At 40.8% G+C, this 26,124-nt stretch overlaps 3 protein-coding genes and 1 long non-coding RNA gene across 11 annotated transcripts in view; 3 read left to right on the top strand and 1 right to left on the bottom strand.

Moving 5' to 3' along the window:
- LOC147157966 (uncharacterized) overlaps positions 1-4,679 on the top strand; it is a 31,308-nt gene extending 26,629 nt beyond the window's left edge. For all 6 annotated transcript variants that reach the window (XM_086062990.1, XM_086062987.1, XM_086062991.1 and 3 more), the window contains 6 exons: positions 993-1,173; positions 3,299-3,403; positions 3,491-3,541; positions 3,613-3,670; positions 3,806-4,024; positions 4,119-4,679. In XM_086062990.1, the coding sequence (XP_085919116.1) occupies positions 993-1,173; positions 3,299-3,403; positions 3,491-3,541; positions 3,613-3,670; positions 3,806-4,024; positions 4,119-4,129 (625 nt within the window). In that variant the 3' untranslated portion in view covers positions 4,130-4,679. The remainder of the gene's footprint in view (positions 1-992; positions 1,174-3,298; positions 3,404-3,490; positions 3,542-3,612; positions 3,671-3,805; positions 4,025-4,118) is intronic.
- A 1,953-nt stretch (positions 4,680-6,632) lies between these two features.
- thrap3b (thyroid hormone receptor associated protein 3b) lies at positions 6,633-19,095 on the top strand. Of its 3 annotated transcripts, none has more exons than XM_086062462.1 (12): positions 6,633-6,981; positions 9,245-9,387; positions 12,596-13,348; positions 13,888-14,499; positions 14,924-15,087; positions 15,214-15,322; positions 15,419-15,482; positions 16,106-16,269; positions 16,333-16,558; positions 16,906-17,061; positions 17,513-17,542; positions 17,924-19,095. In XM_086062462.1, exons 2-12 carry the CDS (start codon positions 9,272-9,274, stop codon positions 18,143-18,145), a joined length of 2,616 nt encoding a protein of 871 aa, XP_085918588.1. In that variant the 5' UTR covers positions 6,633-6,981; positions 9,245-9,271; the 3' UTR covers positions 18,146-19,095. The 3 variants fall into 3 exon arrangements, with proteins under 3 accessions (XP_085918588.1, XP_085918587.1, XP_085918589.1); XM_086062461.1 differs by having other exon boundaries at positions 15,419-15,494; XM_086062463.1 differs by lacking the exon at positions 17,513-17,542 and having other exon boundaries at positions 15,419-15,494.
- On the bottom strand, positions 18,334-25,455 carry eva1bb (eva-1 homolog Bb (C. elegans)). Its single transcript, XM_086062464.1, has 3 exons — positions 25,042-25,455; positions 22,216-22,354; positions 18,334-21,873 (listed from the first exon to the last, which is right to left on the bottom strand). The coding sequence occupies exons 2-3, from the start codon at positions 22,280-22,282 to the stop codon at positions 21,455-21,457; spliced, it is 486 nt and encodes a 161-aa protein (XP_085918590.1). The 5' UTR covers positions 22,283-22,354; positions 25,042-25,455; the 3' UTR covers positions 18,334-21,454.
- Positions 22,013-25,774, top strand: LOC147157963 (uncharacterized). Its single transcript, XR_015091188.1, has 3 exons — positions 22,013-22,361; positions 23,302-23,354; positions 25,130-25,774. It is a non-coding gene; the product is annotated as an uncharacterized LOC147157963 (long non-coding RNA).
- Positions 25,775-26,124: the final 350 nt, after the last annotated feature.

Raw genomic sequence — 26,124 nt, 5'->3', positions numbered from 1 at the left:
CTGGGGGAATGCCAGTCGCAACGCAGCAGACACGTCCACGTCAAAATTTAGCAGCAATAAATGTAATAATAATGCATTTTTTGTGGAGACTCGGGTCAAGTTTAAAAAAATTTTGCAGAATTTCACAAGTTACTTCATGTTAAAGATTAGACAGCTCTTAATATGAAAAGAAAAATGCACTGAGTTGTCACCGTCTTACAAATGCAATTATGCCATCTAGTGGCAGAAAAATGACCTAAATTTAAATCAATATCACACCCTCGTTTTTTACAGTAAAGTACATCTTTTGAATTTTAACTCAATTTTATGACTTATGAAATTACTGTATTAATGACTAAAATATGCAGCCATATTTCTATTAGTTTAACATTTGTTTCCACATCTCTTTCAATGCCAAGTGTTTTCCTAAAAGAAAACCCCTAAAGTGCCAGCTGATTTCGAGCATTTTCACTCATTTCCAAGGCTGACCAGAATATTGTGTCTTATGACTTAATATACATGGTGGGTACCATATGAAAGATTGGATTCTACTCATTCATTAGGAAAATAAAGAGTTTGGTTCTACCTTGAAAATAGTAGTAAAAAATTTGTCTGACATGCAATTATGCCATCTAGTGGCAGAAAAAATTACCAACAAAAATCAATATCACACTCTTATTTTACTATAAATCTTTTTAATTTTAACTCAATTTTATGATTTATTATGAAATTGCTGTATCAATGACTAATAGATGCAGCCATATTTCTATTAGTAATTTTTTTTCCACTTTTATGTTAAGAATATGAAAATTTAGGGGAAAATGTTTTACATTTTATTGTACATTTAGAACAGATATAAATTGTTTTGATTAATCGTGACTTAACTATTGAAGTCACGCGATTAATTACGATTAAAAAAATGTAATCGTCTGACACCCCTATTAAAATACCACCGCCCTGTAACTAAATTGAAAGTAAAATGAGTCATTTGTAACATGCACACATCCTTCCAGGATCCTCAGAGAGGAGGCGATGGCGCGGGATGCAGAGGAGAGGAAACGCAGAGAGGAGGAGGCTCGTTTCATGGCCGAGCAGCAGCGTCTGAGGGATGAAGCCCAGCGAGCTGAAGAGGAGGAGGCGGCCAAGGTGCGGGCCAGAGCTGAGCAGGAGGAGAACGACAGGCTGCAGAAACAGGTCAGTGCTTGAATGGCAGAAGTTGTTACTCGCAGTTGTCATACTACCCATGACCTTTTGATGTAAGTATTTATCCTCATACAAAGCCACGCCTCCTCCGCCTGGTCGCTTTTCCTCCAATACTATCAAATGTAAATACTGTAAAGCCTTCAAATTTCCATTAAGGCTCATGGAGACCGGCGATCACCCCTTCCATGCTGAGAGGCCATTTACCATCTGGGCTCTTAATGCAAAGGAGCATGGCCGAGCCGCCTGCGCTGTCTGGCATCTGGGCAGATTAAACAGGGGGAGAATATGTGCGCCGCTGTCATGGATTATATGCGCCGCGCATGAGCCCGAATAGTCAGAGAGGCCCCTTGTCTGCCCGGGCACATGCCAGCTGGTGACCTCTATAACAGCGATAAGTGGCGGCTGAGGCAGCCATTGTGATGGAGGAGATAGTGACAGGCCTGTGTTGCCTTCTCCGAGCGCCTGCGGTGGGCTGACGGGCAGACAAGCGGCGTCAGTGTGCGCCAGGCCACTCGCTCTCGGCTATCCTTGATTCCTCTTTCTCCTTCAATGGATCTGTTGTTCAATGTGACAGTGATTGAGTCTGGCTGGAATCTTATGTATCCTGTTCAGTTGAGAAATATGTGAATGTGAGCTACCTGCCCGTATTGATTGTAGCCCGCTCACAAAATAAGACAGAATTGAACGTTTTGCATCCATTATAGGTTTGATGTCATAGTTCACTTCAGCACATATGCTTGCTCGGTGGTGAGTGTGAATACTCACTCAACCATGTTATAGAGTTGATCACTAATGTACTCCACTGTATATAATGCTAAGGCCTGAAGGCTGCAGCACTGGTTGGCCAGGTACCGCCCTCTAGTGGAAAGCTTCAGCAATGTTCTTTTTTTATTAAAGCGATACTTAACTCATTGAGCCATTTTCAGCAGTAAAACGTTCATATTTTGTCCAGATTGAATTTGATAACTTAATTATTTTTCTTGTACAATTAATACCGTTAACTCATTCACTGCCATTGACAGATATAGACGCCAAAAATTAATTTGAACTATTTCTATCATTTTTTTCCACTTTTGTTAACAAGAGTATGAAAACCTAGAAATTTGCACCTGTTTTCTGGGTTTGGTCAGCAAACTGAGCCATGATTGGTCGTTAATTACTTTCTCAGCACAGGTTATGTCATCTTCAGTCGACAGCAGTGGAAAAATTACTCTTTAAAGGTATTAATTGTACATGAAAAACAATGAAGTTTGGACATAATATTAACTTTTTGCTGCAGAAAATGGCTCAATGAGTCAAGTATCCCTTGAAGCATACGACCATAAATAATTGCAAAGTGTATGGAGTATTAGGGCCACATTGAAATTGCTTATTATTTATTATTTTAGATTTAAAAATAGTATATTTTCAACTTTTAAAAGTCGTAATATTACAAAAATAACATTGTATTTTTTAGATAAAAAATTTAGATATTTTTAAAAATGAAAAGATAAATTTTTTTAAGTTGTTTTTTATGCAGAAAGACATAAAATTATAAATGTTTAAGGATTTAAATGTTTTAGATATTGAGTTATATTTTTTAGATTAAAGCCATACCATATGAGAATAAAGTCACATTTTAAAGAAAAGAGTATTTTTAGTAAAGGTTTTTTATATAAAAAGTTGTACATTTTTAAATATTTAAGTCATGCTCTATGTATTCTTAATAAATAAATGTGTATTTTAAAGATTAAAGTTCTGATATATGAATAATGTCATGTTTTTAAGAGCCATTTGCCTAATTTTGTTTCACGACTATAAGTAAATCTGGAAACAAGAATGCATTACTGAATTCAGTGAGCATCACATTATGAACATACCTCAAGGGCAAATCTTTAGTTTAGTCGAGTTTTTCTCTGACTACACTGGCTTCCTCCCACTCTTTAAAAATATTCATTTTAGGTCAAATGTAAAAAGTTGTTTGTGCATTGTGAATGGAGTCAACTGGGATAGGCTCCAGCTCAGCCGCGGGCCTAAAAACAAACAAACAATAAAACAAATTATGAGGCAAACCAAAGATTTCATTTGAATGACAGGTGCCTTACAAGCTGTGCATTTGTGTTTGACCTGATTACAGAGAGAGGAGGCCGAGGCAAAAGCGCGCGAAGAGGCCGAGCAGCAGCGCATGGAGAGGGAAAAACACTTCCAAAAAGAAGAGCAGGAGCGACTGGAGAGGAAGAAGGTGAGGAGGAGAAACATTTCCCTTCAAAGTCCTCCCTCGTCTTGAGCAAACCACCGCTAAGATTTTTTTTGTCTGCTTTGTGTGCAGCGTCTCGAGGAGATCATGAAGAGGACTCGCAAGAGTGATGCGGGAGAAAAAGTTTGTGTCGTTCTTTACAAATAAAACCTTTTGTCTTGTCAGAATAACATCCTTATTTGTGTTCTCTGCAGAAGGAAGTGAAGGCGTCTTCTCCACAGGTTAATGGAAAGGACACAGACCTCAGTAAAGGTAACTGACTTTCACCCATTTTCCACTCCCTAATTATTACTCATATTTATACTGTAAATAGTGGACTTCATAATTCACTTATCAGTTAAATAAATAATGGCTTCATCTTTTTTTTTCTTTTTTTTTTCGTGACAGGCGAAAACCTGCCGAGTCCCGCCGCCAGCGCGTCCGGTACCGTCGCGAACGGAGTGCAGCCTGACGCTCACCAGAACGGCGTGTCGGCCAACGGCCAGTTTGATCAGATCATGCAGCTGAACAGCAGCGCGAGCCCGGCTGCTCCCCAGAGCGGGCTGGTCACGGGAGGAGAGCCCTTCCTGATGAAAACGGGCCCCATGAAACCTCAGCACGTAGCAGGTACGGAGATTGTTTTGAACAGGGACAGGTTTCTTTTTCGTGTTTTGAAATCGAAAAGGAAAATCAGCATGAAATGTTTTCTCTTCTCTTGCAGAGGTCCTGTGAGTCCCCCATCCATTCATGGACACGCGCCTTACGTCTCCGCTTCAGCATAGAGATTCACGCCACACCACAACAGCTTATACAGTACAAAATAAAATGAAATTAGTGTGCCAAACAAATGACACGCCTGTGCTGGCTCCATGACAACATGCAGGATCTGATACAGCAGGACAAACGAGGGGGAAATACATCCAAAAGAATGAGAGGAAAAAATTGTCATTCAGTATTCTCTGTCTTCAACATGTGTTCTGGTGCAAGTTTTTCTTGAAATGTCACATGCAGACTTTACGGTGCACCTTAAAGATGACTGAATTTATAGAAAATACAGTATAAGACCCCTGGGGGAAAAAAGACATCCAGTTTGACAATGGTTGTTATTATTACTGTCGTTCTGATATTGTTAAGTTGAACAATGTGTGTTTGTTGTTTTTGTCTTGAAATGTTGAGTTATTTAACACGAGGAGCAGACAGTTTATGTAAATGTATAATGAGCCTGGCTGCCTATAGGCCTCCTGTCGCAGGGGATCTGTGAAATAAAGCTTTATGAAAGGGATGCCACGCATCTGATTTTTTTAAATTTGTTTCAGTTTTATTTAATTTTTGCAACGTAAACTTGGTGGCAGATTCAGCATTATATTTTTGAGAAAAAGGATTTGTGGAGGTGAGTATTTTTTCCCCTTTTCTTTTGCTTGCTTGCTTGCTTTCTTTTTAAAGAAAAATACCTTTATTACCTTTATCATTTAATGGAAAATGTCAGTGATTGACATGTCTTGACAGTACTTTTTTATTACAGTAGATGGAAGCATTGACCTAAAATGGAGTCTGGAGAGGCGATCTCAGCCCAGAAACTCAAAACTGTGAGGCAGATGTCCTAGCCTAGCCACTGGTTCACTCTGCTGCCATACGGAGAGATGTTTTTAAGCCAGATACGGTTGACATTGTGCAGAGATGACCTTTAACTTGGTTTGTCTAGCCGTAGCTTCACATTGCAGAGTGGTGAAATCACGTTGACCATAAAAGGTATGTACATAAAATGGCCGCCAGCCACTCGCAGGGCACTCCCCACTATTCGTGAATATTTTTTGTACAAATGATCTGAAATGTTTATTAATATGTACTGTCCCTGATACAAATAAAAATAATAATCAGTTCTGTAGATTGTAAGGCTTAAATTACAAAATGGCAAAGAAGCAAATAGACAGGAGAAGAGTATGCCTATACTGTACATTACTTGATAGGCACCTACTGCCCAATCCATTGCAGAACTCCAGACGTTCCCTAAATGGTGGCATTTTGCCCCTAAAATTTAAGACAGCACAACTATTTTTTTTTTTTAAATAATTTCCATCTACTCACGTCAGCGCAACAACTAAATTTGCAGGTTTTATTCTTTAATATTTTTTGTTGCTGTCATACTTCAACTCACTACTTCAGCTCATTTATTACGAGTGATATTGTAAAAAAATTGGTGGGATGAGTATTTACTTTGATTATTTAAAAAAAAGTTAGTCTGCAAAAAAATGGCTCCTTCCTTATGATGCTATCTGATCTATTTATCATTATGTGAACTGCTGTTTTCTGATCATCCTTTTTACATTGGAGCTGTCCTCATTACTTCAACTGAGTGCAGAATTTAGTCCTTTTTATTTGAACTGACTTGACCTCCTCAGTCAAAGTCGACACCTCTGAGTGACACAATAAACAGCCCGTAATAGTGAGTGACAGACAAGGAGACATACAGTATGACAATGGAGCCAAAAGAGAGCTTATCACTGTTAATAATAAACATGGTGCGTTCAAGTGTCAAACACCTGCGCAATGAAGAAAATAAGCGTTAATAAGACGTGCTTGCTTCTCTTGGCATGAAGTTAACAAAAAAGGCACATCTTGCTTTTTGCAAAGTAGTCAAATGAGACTGAACGCTACTTGGCGGTGAAGGGCGAGTTCATGGCACCCGAGTGGTGATCACGGGTGATCTGTCTCAAAGGCCTGGTAAAAATAGTCCACACTGTAGACGTCACTGCTAAACAAACAGCCCCTGTTCGGTGGACATGAAGTAAAGCGGCAATGTCGCAATTATTAAGTATTTAGAACATTTAAACAGTACTGGTAGCAGCCTTTTGCTATGTTCGCTCATATAACCTACGATGCATTCTCATGTGTATAGTAGATGGGCATTGGTTGGATGATTGATAGAAAATCATAAAATAAAATAAAACGTGTAAAATAAATAATTTTGTATATAGTTAAAATTTTAATTACGTTATGTATTATACAAAATCGAATAATTAGTCACTTAATTGAATAATGTATTTAAACAAAAAACAAAAAATTATTTCTATGTGTTCATAAAATCGTTTAATAATTGTTTTAAGTATAAATAATGATAATAATGAACGACTCATTAGTTTGTTATATATTTTTTAATGTATTCTACAGTAGTTTTGTTTTCCAACTGGGCCATTCGTCACCCCGCGTTGCTTCGTCACAGACATCTCGCGAGATCTCGATCGATTCGGCAGCGTCTTCGACGAGCTAATCTGTCGACGGTTAGCTGCTGGGAACGCTCGAATCCTCGAAGCCACACACGAACTGCATTTGGAAAGGAAAACATGCTTTTATGTTGTATATGTATCTAACTTGGATTTGCTCGACAGTCCCATCTTCTATTTAGGTCGTGGAGGAGTCGCTTAATTTACGTGCTTCGTCGCGTAGCTGCTGCTAGCGTCGAGCTAGTTAGCTTCATTGCTAAAAATTCGGCACGGAAAAATACAGGAAGCCGAGCTCGGACGGAGCGCGGCCTAAAAGGTTTATCTCTACGCACGGACGCATCAAGATTCTCAAAACCGACACAGGTAAATTACACAATTTGTATTTATCGAACGTATTCGTAACATCGAAACAAGCAAAAGCTAACTAATGTTTTTGAACGTTTTGTAGTCGACGTTTGTGAGTCTGTAATGGAAGCACGTAGCGTTGCAGTCGGGAGCGATTGACTTAAAACATCGAATATAGAAATTAGAAATCTGCATTATTTTCTCAAGATGTCCGCTATATTTTCCCATACGCATCTAGTATGAAACGGTACCTATTCTTTTTAATAGGTTTTACACCACGTGTTACCATATGACAAATAAAGCAGTGATCAATTGATGTTAAACGTGTAACACGTCCATTTATACTGTTTGTGTATTGTGATCAGATTCCCACTAAGAGCTACTTGATGTGTTGTTAGCATGAAAAAATAGCGTGGCCTGCATTGAAGCCTGTTTGGTGGTAAACGGATATCAAGTAATTCAAGATGCTGCAGGGCCTCATGGTGGGAATTGTGTATTTCGATAGAACATTCACTTCCTTTTCTTGTAATGCTGAATGGAGAGTTGGTGTTTGGTTACATCCGTGAAAGCCTCGCCGTAATCATTCTATTCAAGGACATACATTATATATGAAGGGCTTATATTGAATGAAACCACACTGGCAACCGTAGCGTGCATGAAAAACAAAGCAGTCTGTTTGTGTGTGCGTGTGCTTGTTGGCCTCTTCCCACTGCCTAAAATGGCCACTCAACTATTTCATCTACTATGCAGCAATGTCTTCTAAAAGTCAGCCTTGGGTATGTAAGAGTAAGGCCGGGGGCTTTTAAGCCGGTTTCGGGGCTTTCTTGTATGTAAAAATAGTGTGAAGTGTCATGGCAACCAGTGTGAAGCCCCTAGCGACCGTTTGTTGTGTTTGGACATGAAACTACATCGGGTGCAAAGGGTAGTTTGTCACGGCTATGTCAAAGGAAATCTGCAACAAAATGCAAATGTTATCGCTATACTCCATTAAGGAATTAAAGGTTCAACAATCACCACCAATGCCACACATACAGATAAAACATGTAGATTTAATGAAATAGTACACAAACAACAGCATCGGATACGATCATAAAATGGAGCGATATATCTTATAACTTATTTACTGTATTTGCTTGTGAATGGTTTACGGAGTATCAACAAAAGTATTCTCAAGCATTTTTAATGAACTAATTAGTTGTATTATTATTTAGTTTAATTCGTTAAACAATATTTACCTTGCTCGAAGGTAAATTGAGGGGGGGGGCTAATGAGTATGATATGATTTATGAGACTTTTTTTTTTTTTAACAAATGAGCATTAACAATGGACCTGCTTTCAAAAATGCAATACGTAAAATTAGGACTATTCTCGATACTCTCGTTAGAACCTTTTCAAAATTGCTTTGATTAAGGATTATGTAAATAGTTGGTGAGAATTGATTACTTGTCAGTTAGTCGATTAGCATTTACACCTCTACAATTAAATATTTACACCATCTTAAGCAATTATTTAAATGCTTTGTGTGTATGTTGAAGTTGTTTCCAGTTACATTGTACTTTTTGAAATACGACAAAATGAGAGGTGGACAAGTGACCTGAAATGGATTGTGTTTGATCTTTGGGGGGATCCACTGTCCTTAAATTAAACCTATTTTCAAAGTGATAAATACGTACATTTTATTCTACGGCAGGTGCCATTTTTACACCTTTACAACGCCATCTCGATAATCAGCAGAGCAATTTTGCGGTTGTTGATGACCCACAAATGAAATTACAGGCTGTAAATTGTATCCAGCATTACTACTTGTGTGCTACGCTCTCTGCATATTGAGTGCACAGAAGTGGCCCTCAGTCTCATTCTGCTGCAGGCTAATGTCCATATGTTTGCATGTTGTTGCAGCTGCTGCAGCGTTTCTCCGGCCAACCTGTTGGCCTGTTTGTGTCATTGCCGCACGGGTTTTGATTCAAGGGTTTTCCTGACAGTTGAAGGCCATACGTGCTTCGTGATGAACGTTAAAAGTGGAGTTTTTTTTCTAATTCTCTAAAGACAGGTGACCGAGTGTCACAATTGTCCCATATATGCCTGTCAGTAGCTCTGTTTACTGTCCAGTCCTGATTTAAAAAATGAGTCACTTCTTGATGTGTTGTTTTGAAGCACTTTGGTTGCTCAATATTTTAACCTTCGCACTAGCTCGAGTGTTTGACTGCCCTTTTGCACATTTGGTAGGAAAATATTGAGTGCAGCACTTTACACACAAATCTGTTTTTTGTTCTTTTTCGAGGCTATTTAATCTGAAATAAGGGCTAAGATGGCGCCATACTCACCCACCCGCTCCAACTCCAGATCCAAGTCCAGGTCTAGATCTGTATCCAGGTCTCAATCTAGAAGCCGCTCTCGCTCAAGATCCAGAAAACGCCGTTACAGGTATATCCAGTCCCATTCATTCATTGGTACTATTCATTTGCTCATTGCAAACACTTTTGGAGGTATTTACATCTTTTTTTCTTCTTTTTTTTTAATGTTTTGTCTTTCTTAAATCATATGTAAATGACAGAATTGACATTCAAACCATCAAGTTAAGCATACCCCAAGCACTTGCATAAGCGAATAATAGATGCATATCTTGTGTGGTGTACGTTTGAACCTAGTTGAAACTGCCCCGTTGATGTAATTTTGCAGGAATATGAATAAAGCAGCAAAATCCTTCCATTATTAATCCATCTCTGTGGGCGGCCATTTTGCTACTTTCTGTCGCCTGAAAATGACATCACAGTTGCTCAGGGCTTGGTCATTTGACCAAACTCAGAAAACTGTAGCTATGATTGGTTGTGAATAGGCCTGGGTTTAAAAAACAAAACGATACAAAGCGATATTCCTTTTCATAGCCCAATATTTATTCATAAAACCACGAATCAATACTTTTTAACACTCTCAATTAAGGGTGTTAGAAAAAATCGATTCGGCAATATATCGCGATATTACAACACGCAATTCTCGAATCGATTCGATATGCGGCCGAATCGATTTTTAAACATACATTTTTGTTATAGGAATATTCAATAAAACGTCTTACTTAGGGTTAGGATTCACACTTTAAGCATGGAAGAATGTTATATTAATGGAACATTAAGCCTTAATATTTTATTTCAGTGCTGTTCAAACATGAAACTGACTGCAACCTGTTTGCTAAATGCAGTGACTCAGTCATAAGCCTGAATTTTCAGATAAATAAATAAATGTTCATACAAATCTTACAGTGTACATGTACAAGTTTACTGATTATTATTTTCCAAATTTGAGTTTTTAAAAAATCGCAATAATACATTTATAGATTTGTATTGGGATTAATCTGTATCGAATCGTGACTTATGAATCGTGGAACGAATTGAATCGCCAGGTACTAGGCAATTCACACCCCTACTCTCAATACATATGACTTATCAATACGTCATAAGCGTCATAGTCGCCACGGAAACATGACTTATAAATAAGTCATAAGTTGTTTTGTTTTTATGCACGAGTGTACAGGAGTGGCTGGAACAGCTACTGACTGAAGGAATAGGCTTGACGGCAATGTTAGTGCAACGAAACGGCCAGTGGGTGGCAGCAAGTATAAGATCATCCACTATCACGCAAGGATCTTGTTGCAGAAGAAGAGAAACAGGAAGTGTAGATTGGGACTGGGAGTGGCCTCTTGTCACTACTGCGTGTCGTAGAGCAGTGGGGAGGAAGCAGAAAATAGGCGATCGGCAGAACAAAACAGTTAACCCTGCAGTATTGCTTTTTGGCTTAAAAAAAGCATCGTCATCGGCTCATCAAAGCATAACGGCTGTGATCGAATTGCTGCACGTCAAGGAACGACGTTTCGTCCGTCGAGCAAGCGTCGAGCGATCATCCGCGGGGTTAACGGCTCGTTTCGCCAGTCAGGTCGACCCCTGGACGACTGGATGCTGCTGCAGAGCTGCAGTCAGACCAGCCATTCGTTTATTTCTATGTGCAATAAACTGATATTTTGTTATCAAAAGCACTTTTTGGAATGTTGTTTTATTGCACAAAAACATTATTTAGATGTTTGAGCTGTCACAAAAGAAAAAAATAGTGTTAAAAGTCCAAGTTGTGCTTGAAATGTAGGAATTGGAATTTCGACAAACATTTATTCTAAGAACAGAAAAAGATAGAAATACTTTTTTTTTCTTATGAAAGAAGAGTGTCTAATCATTAATTTGGTATGTTTATACAGCAATAGAACACAATATTCTGTGGCCTTTGCAAAATCTGTCAAAATCCAGTAAAACGGCTGATATTGAAGAGGGGTTGCTCCAATGAAAATGCATGGTATTCAATGAGTTAATATGGCAGGGGTTAAAGTTCTCCGTCGTGGGGACGGATTTCCGCCATTTTGAAAATGAGACGGGTGCACCCCATAAACAAGACCCCATGGGGACTGCACGTTTGTCGTTTGAGATGCCATCACTAAACTGACATTGCTTTCACACATTGAATTTATTAATGCCACCTTAAAAATTCTTGAAAAAGTATTGAATTTTAATATCTGGGTGAGGCCTTAAATTTCATGCTGTGTGTACCTTCTCCGTGGAGAAGCAGCAAGCCATATTAGGAGAAGTTGGCGGAACTGTCTGTCCCTAGAGTGCAGGGTGGCATTGCGGACGGGTCATGTCGAGAGTCGAGTCCTCCGCACTCTACCCGGACAATTTGAATGTCGGAGGGAAAAAAGGATGTTTTAATCGCGTTGCGTTGATAACTACGTTTTTTTATAACAAGTAATGAGAAACTATTTGAAGAATTTAAAAGTAAGCCTCCCAACCCTGCTTATATAGCATAACATGACCATGTATAGATAGATATTTTATTATACATTGATGCTGTCTTTTAAGTCTGCTTGATTTTTATCTCTCAAAATGCATCAAGTTGATGTTTTTAAGTATGTATTAAGTATTTTTTTAAATTTGCATTCCCTATTACCCTCCTAGAGCGGTCGTATGCTTGTCACATTTTTCATCCCTGATTAATGCCTAAATATTATTTAAAAATAATCAGTGTGCGCCCTACTGCCCTGCAAAATTTGTGTTAATTGACCGCAGTCAATTTAAACGTTGTTTTTTTCAGTCAAATGAAAATTTGTTTGCTTTAACCCTTGTAATATGGCTACCAAATGTTTTGTTTTAATTACGTCATGTTCAATAAAACATACATGATTAATGTAACCGCATTGGATTCAATTTTAAATGTAAGTATTAATATATATTTTTTCCTACTAACGCACCAACTAAGAGCAAGAAGCTTCTACTATTTGTAGCATTGAGAATGTCTTCCATGTAAAAGTAAAATTGGGACTGCATGAAGTCCTTAACTGAATCGAAAATCAATGTGAATTTAATCGAATCGATTTTGTAAATTTCAATCAATACCCAGCCACAGTTGTGACCAAACTCAGAAAACATTTAAGCCGTGATTGGTTGTTACCTGAGCCATAACTGTGATGTCATTTTCAGTCGACAACAAGTGTCAAAATGGCCGCCCCTTAGATAAATAATGGCAGATCCCTGCACAGAGATGCTTTGCACAAGTGTACAGTCAAATTGTGACAACTTGTTTCCCTCTTCTCTTGCAGCTCTCGCTCTCGTTCCCGCTCTCGTTCCCGCACTCCTATGTCCTACCGAAATTATCCCTCCCGGGACTATCAGAACAACCGTGGCTACAACCGCGGGTACAACCGCGGCTATCGAAGGCCGTTCCACTTCCGCGGAAGAAACCGAGGCTATTACCCTCGTGGTCAATATCAGCACAGGGGAGGCGGCGGCTATGGCTACAAGTCCAACTGGCAAGGTGGCGGCGGCGGCGGCGGCGGTGGCGGCGGAGGAGGAGGAGGAGGAGGAGGAGGAGGCTGGCACGACCGCAAGCGTGACCAGGACAACCGCTCCCACAGCCCGCGGAGGGGGCGCTCACGCTCCCACACGCCGAACAAGCGTTCGCCCAGCCGCTCGCACTCCCATCACTCCGACCGCTCGTCGTCCGAGCAGTCCCAACGTTCCAGGGCCTCCAGTTCCTCCAGGTCGCGCTCCTCCACCCCGTGTCCCCGCAACAAGGGCAAACCCAGCTCAAAGATTACAAAGGAGAAGCAAGTAGAGAGTCAGGCGGAGAAGCCGTCAGGAGAAGGCAACGTCATCGAGAAGGCGTCAGGAGGTAAATGGATCGACTACGACACAGGCCGAGGCGGCTCCGAGGCGGCTCAGAAGGAAGAAGCTGCGGCTGCCGACAGCACCCCCAAGTCGGCACAAGGAACCTCTTATGGCGGCTTCGGCTTCTTCTCCAAGGAGGATGCCAAATCTGGAGAAAAGATGGTGATCTCTGCTGCCTTCAAAAAGTATGTCTGTTTGATCTTTTCTCCCAACTCAATGGGATTCCTGCCTTCTTTATTTTCACAGCAACTTGTGCAACATGTCATTTTTCTTTCAAATATTTTAGCCTTTTTCCAAAGATCATTGGACGAATCGTCAGTTTAAAATGGAATAGGACTCCTGATTTTAAGTATGACAATTGTCCTTTGATGTGCACTGAGAGGAACTTTATTGAAATCCCACGTACTTAGAAAAGAAGCGCATTACGTGAGTATAAATACTGTCTCATCGTCTACTATTTGCAGCAGGGAAGGCCTTTAGTTTTCCCCAGCACACACGTTGTCACTTATGCTCAGACTTTTGCTACATGGCCTTTGTTTGCTTGTTTCCAAGTCACACACACATTCACTTCTGTTGTGCTTTATAATGTTGCATCAATTCTGACAGGTGATTTGGGGTTGGCATTTTGGCACAATTAACCCAATTAGACAGCTCCAGATGCATATTTTTTTCCTGTCAGCTGCAATTTAACGTTCTCTTTTAATGGCTGCTTGTCTTTTGTTAGGTTCTTGGCTGAAAACAAAAGCAAAAAGCAAGCAGGTGAAGAGGATGGTAACGATAGCGAAAAGGGCAGCACTGAGAGAGATCAAGAGAAGGGCATCAAGTCCGGAGACATCTTCAGCATCTCCGTTCCCTTTAATGACCCCAAGGAGGACAAGACCATGCCGTTCTTCGATGAAGAGGAGGAGGAGTTCCTCAAGTCTCACGGCTTGAAAGACAGGGACGGCGAGGAGGACGGTGCGGGCAAATCCAACCCTACACCTCGAGATATGTACGGGAAGTGGGGCGACGAGCCAACCTATTCCACCTCCTACCCGTTACCCAAGGAGAAAAGTCGCAAAGATGAGGATACGGAGACCTTGGATAAAATGGTGGAGGAGATGTATCAGAGCCGCAAGCACAGCAAGAAAGAGGAGAAGGCTAAGAAGAAGGAGAAGAAAGAGAAGGAGAAGGAGAAAGAGAAGAACAAAAGGAGTCCGTCCCCGGCTGTGACGTCCAAAGGCAAGGACAAGCCGCTCTTCCCTGGGGCCTTCCCTCGCGACGATTCTCCCGCACGGCTGGCCTCATCCAGAGAGGACTTTGAACAGAGAATTGCTTCTTTGGAGGACATGCCAAGGTATGCCCAGTCACATCCACTATTTGTATTGTATAGGCTTCTGGAACAATATTGTTTTCATGGGACAACAACGAAGATATAAAATCAGCCGTTTCCAACGTATCAACCTCAGAACACACCAACAAGGCGACCACGACCTTGTTAAACTAGCTGAGGGCAAAGATGATAGATTTATATAGTGGTCCTATGATCAATAGAAGAGAACAGAATGGGAAGGCTGGCGGTTCGCTAGTTGGCGCCCCAAGTTTCTTAGATGAGAATAAAGGAGACATGGAGGAAGGGGGGGGGGGGGGAATTGGTCAAGGCCCAATCTGTGCTCATTTAAAGGGGTGTTGTCCCATGAAAATACCAAATATTCACAAAAGTGGTCAGTTAGCCTTGAATGAATATTTGCCTTCATTGTCCTTTCACGCTCCTCGCTCAGCTCCTCCATATCCAAGAATCGCCTCACGGCAAGAGATCTGGTGAATCCCAAGAAAGATTCGGAGTTCCGTTCAATCTTCCAGAATATTCAGTCCGCCCAGCTTCGCAGCAGCCCGGCTGAGCTGTTTGCTCAGCACATAGTGTCTATTGTGCATTACATCAAAGGTACAGTGCTGCAAACGCACACTCCAGTGAGCTGGGCATAAGCCATGGAATGCATTAGTCGTTGTCGGAAAGTCTCTTAATACCTCTTTCACTGTCTGCGTCTGTTTGCGTTGCTTACTTTTGCAGCTCAGCACTTCACCACATCAGACATGACTTTAAGTGAGCGCTTCGCCATGTACCAAAGAAAAGCGGCAGAGGTAGAAATGAAGCCAAGGAAGAGCCCAGAAATCCACAGGTTTGTTTGAAATTTCTAACCGCAACACATTTCACGCAAATGATGTGCTTCCTTTTTTCTTTTCTTTTTTAAATGAGCTTCTCTGTTCCCTTTCAGGAGAATTGATGTTTCCCCCAGTGCCTTTAAGAGGCACTCTCACCTGTTTGAGGATATGGACGAGGCAAGTTTCAAGGTGACCTGTCGTTTAGAAACTTGACCCGTTTCCCACAGCCCAATTTGAGACGACCCAAAATGGCAGTGTTAAGCTTTGTGCTTTTCTTTCAAAGGATGCATTTTTCTAAATCAAAAGAGCCCAATTGTGTTTTGTAAGTGCCAAGCAAGCCTGCGGCCTATGAGATATGGTTATTGATTGGGGGGTATGTACCAACCCCGAGCAAAGGCTAAAAAGGAAGGGAGTTATGATCCTGAGTCCAAGCCTGTCATGGGACGCTTATCAATGCCTTAACCTTGTAAGTATCTTTCTGTGAAAAGAAAACAAATGAAGCTAAAAAAAATAAATGAATACTGTAATGCTAAATGATTCAGCTTGTGATACATGCATGCTGCTGGTTTCCATCAGTACTTGTTGTTTTATACTGAACTGTGACAGACTAGAGCCTGTAACTGTGAGTACACATACAGTACTTGGTCTTGACCACTAGGGGGTGTCAACTGGAAGTGCATTTATGTGAAATCTTCGCTTGACAAATGAATTACCAGCATTCAGGCCTTGATTCATGTTTCATAACTACCTCTAGGTGGCGTCAGCTGCTTCTTTACTCACTGAAATGCTTTTCGCTGCAGGATTCAAGCAAAAAGTTCAAAGGGGACACGATGGACCTTCGCCTGGACATTGAAAGGCGTAAGAGGTTTGCCGGCAAGGACTACAGGCGCGAGGCAGGCCGGAGCCCCGGAGGCTCCCAAGAGAGAACCTCTGAGAAATCTGGGAAGCACCACAAGAAATCCAAGTGAGTGGACAAAATCACGGCACGTTTTGGCTTCGTAAGTTCTCACCTCGCTTGTGTTGACAGGAAAGGAAAGAAGAAGCGCGATCGCTCGCCATCCTCGTCTTCGTCCTCGTCCTCTCCGTCCCCGTTCCCGTCCGCGCAGCCGCCTTTCCGCAAGGAGTACATGGGAGACGGGCCGGACCATTTTGAGGAGGGCTTCTCTCACACACGCTACCCTCCGCGGGACTACAGCGGCCACCCACGGGATTTTGAGGGCCAGCACATGGAAAGAGGCAGAGGCCGCGGATTCGTAAGTGATTGGCTCGTTTGTTCCGCGCATGCTTGTCACTCAGGTGCTGACGTCTCATCTTGTAATTTTCTGTCCTTATGGAGTCACAGTCTACTGCACTTCTCTGCTCTGTTCCTACTTGGTAATGCTAAGGAACATTATGTGGATGATAATGATGACTCTATCTTACTTAGTCCTTGCACCTCATGATATTTACCAAGGTAACGTAGTGCAAATCAGTGGCCTCACTTTGTCTGATTGCCGTTTTGCTTTTTTCATAGCTGATCTGCTCACTTCTACTGTGAGTGAAAGTGGAAACAAACCCATTAACATTTGCTTGCAATCCAACTTGCTTCTTCCCTTTCCAGTTCCCCAGAATGAGAGGGCGAGGATGGAACAGGGGCAATTACCCAGGCAACAACAACAACAGCAATGGCAACCCTGCCAACATTAATCCTCAAGGGCGCCCCCCAGAGGAGGAATGGGATCCTGAGTACACACCCAAGAGCAGGAAGTATTACTTGGTGAGTCACAATGAAGTTGCCTCTGGACGTGCAACTTTAATGGCTTCTTAGCACTAGGAAATGTGATTTCAATTTTGGCTTCTCACGTTCATAACAGCGCAGTGTTTGATGGTTACCAATGTTGTGAAAGTACCCTGAATGCCGTTTTGCTCGACACCTCAGTTTGAGTTTACTGTCAAATTAAACACACAAATAGTATTACATGCATTGTATATTTATCGGGCAAGCTTCATTTGAAAAACCTTGTTAGTGCTAACGCTAAAGTCAATGTCAAATCCCATTGACATGCTAACGGAGAATTAGCATCGACTTCTGGAAAGTGATATTCTTTCACATATTGTATGCGAGAAAGGAGCCAGAACAATAGGGATCAATCACAACTTTGTTCTTTTACGCTTCTTAATCTCATTGTGTGTACTCCTTGCATGCACGGCACCACACTGCTCCTAAGAGGCCTACACGCGCACAGCAGGAACAGCTGGTATTTGTTTTTGTTTTTTTATTGCTGTTAGTGTAGTTTTACTTTACTTTGTTACTAATTTATATTCTGGTTGCTCTTTGAAGTTCTATTTCAAGTTTCAAGGATTTTTATTGTGGTAAACGATAAGAAATACAATAATTGAGGTCCAAGGTTTGTCTTGTGAAAATCAAAATCGACAACATAAGATGCATATATATATAAAATATAACGGGAGAGGAAAGATGCTTCTACACCGTTTGAATGTGTGCAATTATTCAATGCAACAAAATGCAAGGGGCTTTAATTTCACATTTCACATCACACTGTCAAGTGATCAACCAATTAGACATTTTCCCCCCTAGCTTGATCTCATTCTAAAGTTGAATTTCATTTATTTTCTAGCACGATGACCGCGATGGCGAGAAAACCTGGGTGGACAACCGCGGGCGGGGCCGGGCGTCCTTTGCCCCCCGCCGGGGGCGTTTCATGTACCGCAAGGGAGGCAGCAGCCCCAAGTGGGCCCACGACATGTTCCAGAACGCGGAGCAGCCCGAGATGGGCGACGACAACGTCGAGGCGGAGATTAAAGATGGCAAGAATACTGACGAAGGCCTGAAATCCTAAACGGCCGTCAGCGTGTCCACATGTTGGCGCACTTGTAAAAAACAAAAACAAAAAAAATTAGTAATTTTTTTCTCCCTTATCTATCCTCTGCTCATTTAATTCTCATTATAGCTCAAGTGAAGAAGTTGGTTTAAGATTTTTATGTCATGTGTTCGATGAATGCATGGTTGATTGTTGAATACTGAGGCATCATCGTTCAATAAATGTCAGAAAAAAATACAAAAATATTTGTGCCTTAGATGATAAAAAAAAAAATGGTTCCATATACGTGTTTTTGCGTTTTGAAGCGGAGGGAGGCTCGTTTTCTCGTATGCTTATCATTTTTGGACCCTGGTGACGTCTTGATGTTAAAACTGCATGAACCGATTACTGCTTCTCCCCGCGGGACCAATCAATAGTTCTCATTGTCACCATTTGGATTTTTCTATTCAAACCCCTCACGCAGTTTTTTGTTTTTTTTAGCACTGCTTTATCTATGATTTTCATGTAAAAGGTCCACCTGAAAATAGAACTGCTTTGCTTTAAACAAATATGTATACTAGCTATGTAGGTTTACATGTTTCTTGGGTCGTTTTTGGCAAAGTGGATACCTTTTTATGTTTTTTAGCTTTTATTGACAGGCAAAGTTACAAAATAATGTACACAGGTACAAACTAAATTATTGTAATACTTGGGGGTCAGCAAGTGGAATTTTTTTTTCCCCCTCAAGTGTCAGTTTAATCAAACTTGTCATAAACGCTGACGTTATAAAGAAGAGTACCCCAAACATTGACAAAACATGAAATTTTTAATCCATTGACTGTCCATATTGCATGTACACAACACATCTGTGGGACTGCGGTTCATTTTGTTTTCTGGATAATATGAAGCTGACAACTTTTATATTGTTGAAGAGCTGTCAAGTTTGTCTTTTAATTTTCAATAAATGTCCTTTTCTTTGATTTAGGAAATGAGTTGTGTGAGAGTCTTGTTTGGGAGCAAGATGAGAAAACTGAATTATTTAGCTCACAATAGGTACAACTGCTTATTAGATCTAATATAAAATCTGTATTACAACTAAAAAAAAATATAGATATATTTTTGATTGACATTGAGAGAGTAATTGAAAAATGTTCATTATCGTGATTGTGAAGTTTGCACAAACCATACATCACTATAATTTGTGAGTTTGTGCTTTCAAGGGCCATATTAAAATTTTCAGATGGCCACAAAAACTTAGTTTATTTGATAATTTAATCATTTTAAATTTATTTAAGATCAAGTCAAACATTTCCTTTATATCTTTTAAGAGTCTTCACTAGCATTTGTGGAAAGCAGCAAAATCCACGTATTTATCCATCTCAGGGGGCGGCCATTTTGCCACTTAAATCACAGTTACTCGGGTAACGACCAATCAAAGTTCACCTGTTTTCAGTGTTTGGACATGACGTTTAGAAAGTGAACTGGTCATTAAATGGAGCCCGCACACCTGTGATGTCATTTTCGGTTCTTAATTCATATTCCACAAACATATTGTAAACAATTAATAGAGAATATGTTTAATTGTAATAGCCTATTTACAATAACTTCATCACCAATTTAATGTTTTATTTTTATGTATTTGAATTACGCAGTTATGTTGGAGCTAACATCCATTTGGCAGAGGGACAAAACCATTCTTCTGTATTGTGTTTCATAATAATTTACCCTTAAAGACCTCAACACATTGTGACATTGTGAGCAGTAATACCAGTCACACAAAACAAGTAAACCAGTACAAATTGTCAGACTGCATGCATCACGAGCGCCGCATTTTTGCTGAGATGTTTGCTCTCCAGACAAGAATCCCTTTTTCCAGCCTCTGCCATTCCAAGCATGACAACCAGGTGCTCCACTTAATACATAATGAACCTTTTTATGGCGAGGGGGTTGGATATTGGAGTGCCAACAGAAAATGGACTCCCTCTCGAGACTTTGCTAGGATCCACTGTGGGACGCTCGACGCACAGACAGCAAGTAGTATGCTTAAACTAAATGGCTTCTTTCATAGAGCTAAACAGACACGTCTTTACTAGAGAGTCACGTTGTTGGGAAACTGCTGGGAATTGTGTGGAAAGAGAAACACGGAGCGCCAGGGTCCGTGACACTAGCCGGTGGGAAGGCTGGGAAAACTTTGGAGTTTTGTCTTGGAGGAAAGGAAAGAAAGTGCCTCTTTTGGAAACGCTGTGGTCTTAGCTAAATGTTTATTGGGCCCCCTTTATCCTTTATTTTCTTTTATGATGCCCATGTAAGGGCTACCAGGACTTCTCAAAATTTATTATAGTGAATTTAAAGCAGATTCCCCAAAATGACTTTAATGTTGTGGTGACCATTGAATTATTTTTGGCGTATGTTCGGTAGGGGAGGCTTTATGATTTGATTCCAGTTTAGATGCCAAGCTAAATGTATTTTAAACCTCGCATGCAGTACATTTCAAAGTTTCTAGTGTGCCAAATGGTGCAGCAATAAATATGATTTGTTATACAAACATTGTAATAATTTTATTTAATCGAGACAGACACTAGCATGGAGAAGGTACGTTTTACAGTGACAAAACACTTAATTACTGTTTTTATCTGGAAAATGTGACATATATAATAATGGCAGATGTGTCACTTTTCAAGTCACAAATTGTGAAATGGTAGACGGATAGAATACTACAACACAGATTATGAAATATTGATAATATTGTGTCAATGATCAACCATCTTGTTTCAGACATGTAAAATGTAAAATTGTAAAAAAATAAATACAACATTAGTGGTGGGAATCTTTTTTGAGGGGTGTGCGATTCGATTCAGAATTGATTTTCGATTAGGAATGATTTTTGATTCAAAATGATTTGATTGACAATGATTTTTGCTTTATTCTATAGATGTGCAAGGAATTGTAATGATCTGAATGATATGGTCTGACTCGCTAATGCTACTCGCTGCACTTTTATCGCTCAAAAGAACGGCTCCACGCTGCAAAAAAAAAAACTTTTATTGGAATAACTTGATTGTGACTTTTTCCTTCTCCTCTTTAATGTGGCTACAACTTAACAATGTATTAGACCGCGTGGAACCACACTGCCCCTAAGTGGCTAAATCGGGTACAACATAAACAGCGCTCCAAATAAAGGCACACACAGACAAAGGCAAGACAATATAAAATGTTTTAAATAAAATCGATTCTGAATCGTACTAAATGAGAATCGCGATTACATTTTTTGGCACACCCCTAAGTATTATGCCCCTTTTAAAATGCACATCTGCAGTTCTAATGATGTATTTTTTTTATTTTAGGACGCTAGTGGTAATGAACCCGTCCGATAGTTCCGGTCCCAGTGGCCAGGATGTCGGGCTGCCCATTCCTCCATATCTCCCTGACGATGCGCTCCCTCTCCTCCAGACGTCGGGCCTTCTCCAGCTCCTCGACCGAGGCGAACACGTCGACGCTCTTCAGGGTGCCGTTGGACTGCGTGCTTCGCTCGTCCATCGGCACAAGAGTCATTTTGCCGCTCCTTTCCTCCTCGTCCTCCGCTATGCTCTCATCCTCCTCCTCCTCCTCGCTGGACTCCTTCAGCTGCCTCCTCTCGGGGGACGGAGCTGGCCTGCTGATGCGGCGGCGTGACCTGCAGGTGATGCCGGCAACCAGGAGGCACAGCGCCATGAGCAGGCCGAAACAAACGCCCATCATGAAGTAGAGGGCGAAGCTCTCCGGGTTGGCTGTATGGACACGTACAGAATTAATATACTTTTTATTGTGATTTGTTTCGTCTTTAGTTTTGATTTTGCATTTGTTTTGTGCTTTTAAGTCAATTAATTTTGAAATCCGTGCACTTCCTGCTATCCGGCGTCCCTTCACTTGGGTCCTCCAGCATTTTGCCACTAAAACCCCCAACCTTGATGAAACTGTTGATTTTAGCGAAGCGCAAAACCAGAGAACATAATAGCATTGAGGGTCTATCAACTGCCTTTTCATTACATCCAATAGCAGTAAGGGACCAAATGCACCTAAATTACACAAACATAGGCAGTCCGTGTAGAATTTGAATTCTGAGACATTACCTTTGATGTGAGCGTACGTTGCCATGCTGTTACTGAGCAGCTCCATGTCTTTCCTAATAGGCTCCATCCTGCTTTAACCGGCGCTTGAAGTTTCTAGCATCTCCAAGATCTTACTGGTGAACTCCGGGAATCTCGGCTCCTGTAAGGTAAAATCACATGCAAAGCGTTAGAAACGTACACTCTTTGCGCAACTTTTAAACTGAGGAAGGGCATTTTAGACAGCACCAGGATGCTGTGTTTATGTTCAACCTTCAGCAGCGACATGGGCCTCAACTAATGGGGATGTTTATATTTATGACATCAGTGCCCGAGGGGACTCATTTCCAGTTTCCGGTGTCAAACAGCTACACTTTGGCTCTTGTTTCACACAGCAACAGTGACAAGATGGCTCTCACAAGTTTTAAAAAAAAATATATATCCAACTGCTGACTGAGACTTTTTCCCAGTAACTACTTTTTGCTCCAAGTTGGGAGATAATAATATAGGCTATACCGCCATCAGTCAGCGGTCTTACAGTTGCAGTTAAGTTTAATGTAAACATGATGGCTGATTTCCCAGCCCCTCACAATGCCCGCGTCATTAAAACAACATACAGTACATGGGAGCCAGAACGTTTTCCCTCTTGCGCTTTCTCTCCAGGGAGAACAAAATTCTTCTACCCTTGTTCCAGTTGCTGCCATCAGGCAGCTCGACTAACTCACCCACCCTGATCTTTATCCAGATGACTCTTGGCAGACCCCCGCAAAAACTTTGCCTGATTACAGTGTTCTGGCGTTATCGCCGTGATTGCTGCTCAACAACTTTACGCTTTAAACCATCATACATGCAATGTTTTCCAGTCATTGCACTTGTTCTTCACTTGCTGTTTGGTTAAATAGGTCACTTTATCACGCTATCTGAGGATAATAAATGGCAAAATGATACATTTAAAATCCATTGAGCTCAATGACAAGGACGCTAAAGTTGTAGCTCCTGCTAACAGGCTGTTAGCTTAGCACGCGTTAGCTGAACTAGACTGGCTTGACTTATTATCTGCTACCTTTTAATGTTAATATTAATAATAATTGTAATGTCTTGTATTTGTAGTGGAGTGTTGGATGGTGATGGATTGGCAACAAACATGGACACACTTCAGAACGGCAGGTTTCAACTTTACTTGGTTTCTTGCTCTAACATAACATACATTGCTGAAACAGTGCAAGTAATAGCATACATGATAGCGCTCCTGTTGGAGATTCTCGGTACTACACATGACAATAATAATCTGCTACATACATTTTACTCTGTTACAAAATGTGTGCCAATGTTAAAGTCAGGCTAGCTAAGCTAAGGATAGCAAAATGTTATGATATGAAAATGTTTTACTTTTCAGTGGAGCTCTGTTCCTACAAGTGACTAACCCAAATTTTAAAGATATCAACATATATCAATAGCCAAAGATAACACACTGGTAATGTTGTATTTACAGTAGATATTTGTATGCAACGCACTTAAGTCATAAATATAAAACAAACAAATGAGAAACAATAAGTAGAGGCTTCGGTGGTAACTGAACGTGTCTTGTGTTGTTAAGCCAAGGACTCCGGCATGTACACTATACAGTGCTGAATAAGAAGTAATATTCGGAGGCCTTGATATTCTGGATTTTGTTGAATTCATGGTTAGAAAGTGATTTTTAGACAGCTTTAAGACTTTGCGAACCTTGTTTTTTTTTTTTTGCAATAAGATAGCACCCTGTGTTATTTCTATTGTACATCTATGAGAGTGTTTCCAACTTATACCCATTTTTTAACTTTTACCTTTAAAGTTACAGCACTGGGAGTAGTTTGAAACCTCAAAATTGGACACTCCAACACATAACAGGCCACTTTGCTGCACGTCTAATCTAAAATCTCCAATGTAAAACACATTTTTGTTGTTCCCTCAACAAGTGTATTTTTATGCCGAGTGGCACAAACAGGCAGTTTGTGGTTGTCCAAGCAGGAAGCGCTTCACACAAATCCCAGACGGAGACAAATGTCCATTTTTATACAGCTGTGGGCAGACAAATGAAACAGCCAGCACTTCCAGGCTATGCCCAATAGCGTCTTGACTTAACCTCTGCGCACTGAGAGACGGCAGCTGGAGCTGTTTATGTGACCCCATAAAACGTACTCCGGCTCAACCCTCTCCACATTTCCTGCCAGGATAATCCCGTTTAAGATGAAAGCTGGAGGTACTGACAACAAGTCTTGTTACTCTACTGCAATTAGTCTTGTTTTCAACTGACTGGAGAGGCAGCGGCGCTAATAAAAACACGTGTGGGAAATTACTTTGAATGTTGGTTTATTTAGTTGATGATTTTTGGTTTGTTGTGGCACCTATTAGGAACTGTAAAAGTACTTTTAATTGCCTAAAACAGGGGTTGGGAACCTATTTGATCCAGTCCTCTAGGCAATTTTACAAGCAAATAAAAACTCATAATAAAAGACCTCAAAAACCCACAAATGCTAATGAATAAATGCAGTAAATATTTAATAAACCCCCCCAATGTAGACAAGCACCATAGACAATGAATACAGATGGATAATTCTTCTTCATATGTTCCTTTTTTTTCACTTCAAGATATTTTTTCATAAATATGCAGGCAACGTGGGTTCAGTGCTCAGTGAAGGTGCGAGTGTGAATGGTCAGCTGAGAGACTCTGACCTTAGCTGAACCAAATAAGCGGTATAGAAAAGTGACCGACTGAATGACTTTTACTCCCGACATCTGTATTTTTATTATTATTTTTTTTTACTAAGTACAAAAGTTAAGTGTGTGCCACCTCTTTAGTAAATAACTCACCGTGGTCCCAGATTAGTATCCGTGCTCTCCTACTAAAGAAGTAGAAATCCACATATGCAAAAAGTGACATATCATTGTTCCCCCACAGAAAAGCAGTGAAACGACGCCAGCCACCAGAAATGAGATGATGTTTCTTCTCCTGGAGTCCTAACATCCACTCCCACTCATCAGCAGTGGGAGGAAACCCATCCAACTGACACTCCCGATGAAATCGAGATCCTTTCGCCTTCAAAATGAGCCCTCGTGCAGGTACAAATCACTCGCTAGTTGCTGTCCCGTGCTGACCACAGTGAGGTGAGGTGTCCACTCACTGCCGGTTGAAAACACACCACAGGGTCTGTTCACTGGAGAGGCAGGAGGGTGGAACAGGAAATAGCTTGTCGACTGTTTTGGGCACCGAGCCCCGCTGCTGCTTCTGGACTCGTGGATTAATTGAGCTCTTTGTGTTCTAATCGAGGAAGGGAGGGAAAAAGCTGTGCCGTCCCAGAATGTGTTATACAAGAGCTCAGGCGGACAGGTGGTATTGTTTGATTAAATGTGGGAGGTAATTTAGGACATGTACTCCAGAAGGGAGCCTAATTACAGCCTCGAAATATACATTTTGACTTCACTTTGTGCTGGTTCGCACTTCATGTGTATTCTGTGTGTGAGTGTCTGGGTGTGAGCTGTTGTCAACGGCAGCTTTTCATCATCCAATTAATGGCTGAAAAGTGACTGGGATCAAACTGCAGCAACTAAGTACACTGTAAAAATCTATAAAAAAGCAATTAAAAAAAATGTTGGCATGTGATTTGAAGCCAATCTTAACACCTTGGTCTACAGTGGTGGTGATGTCATCATGTTGTCAAAGGTCAGCATCACATTCACACGAATATAAAACGCAATGAGAAAATGGAATCTTGTGGTAATGCACCCCCCCCCCCCCCACACACACACACACACACTAAACCTCAAACAAATTGACTTTGCTGAGGGAAAACAACTGGATGTTTTTCTACTCATTCACAATCTTGGATTTAAAGCCAATGCAATAAAAGTCTTTATTATATGTTTTATGTTTCCCCGTTAGACTAAACACAGCAT

Source organism: Leptonotus elevatus, chromosome 19, assembly GCF_054856555.1.
Source record: "Leptonotus elevatus isolate MCC_2025b chromosome 19, RoL_Lele_1.0, whole genome shotgun sequence".
Taxonomy (NCBI): Eukaryota; Metazoa; Chordata; class Actinopteri; order Syngnathiformes; family Syngnathidae; genus Leptonotus; species Leptonotus elevatus.
This window is presented reverse-complemented; position numbering and strand designations above follow the sequence as displayed.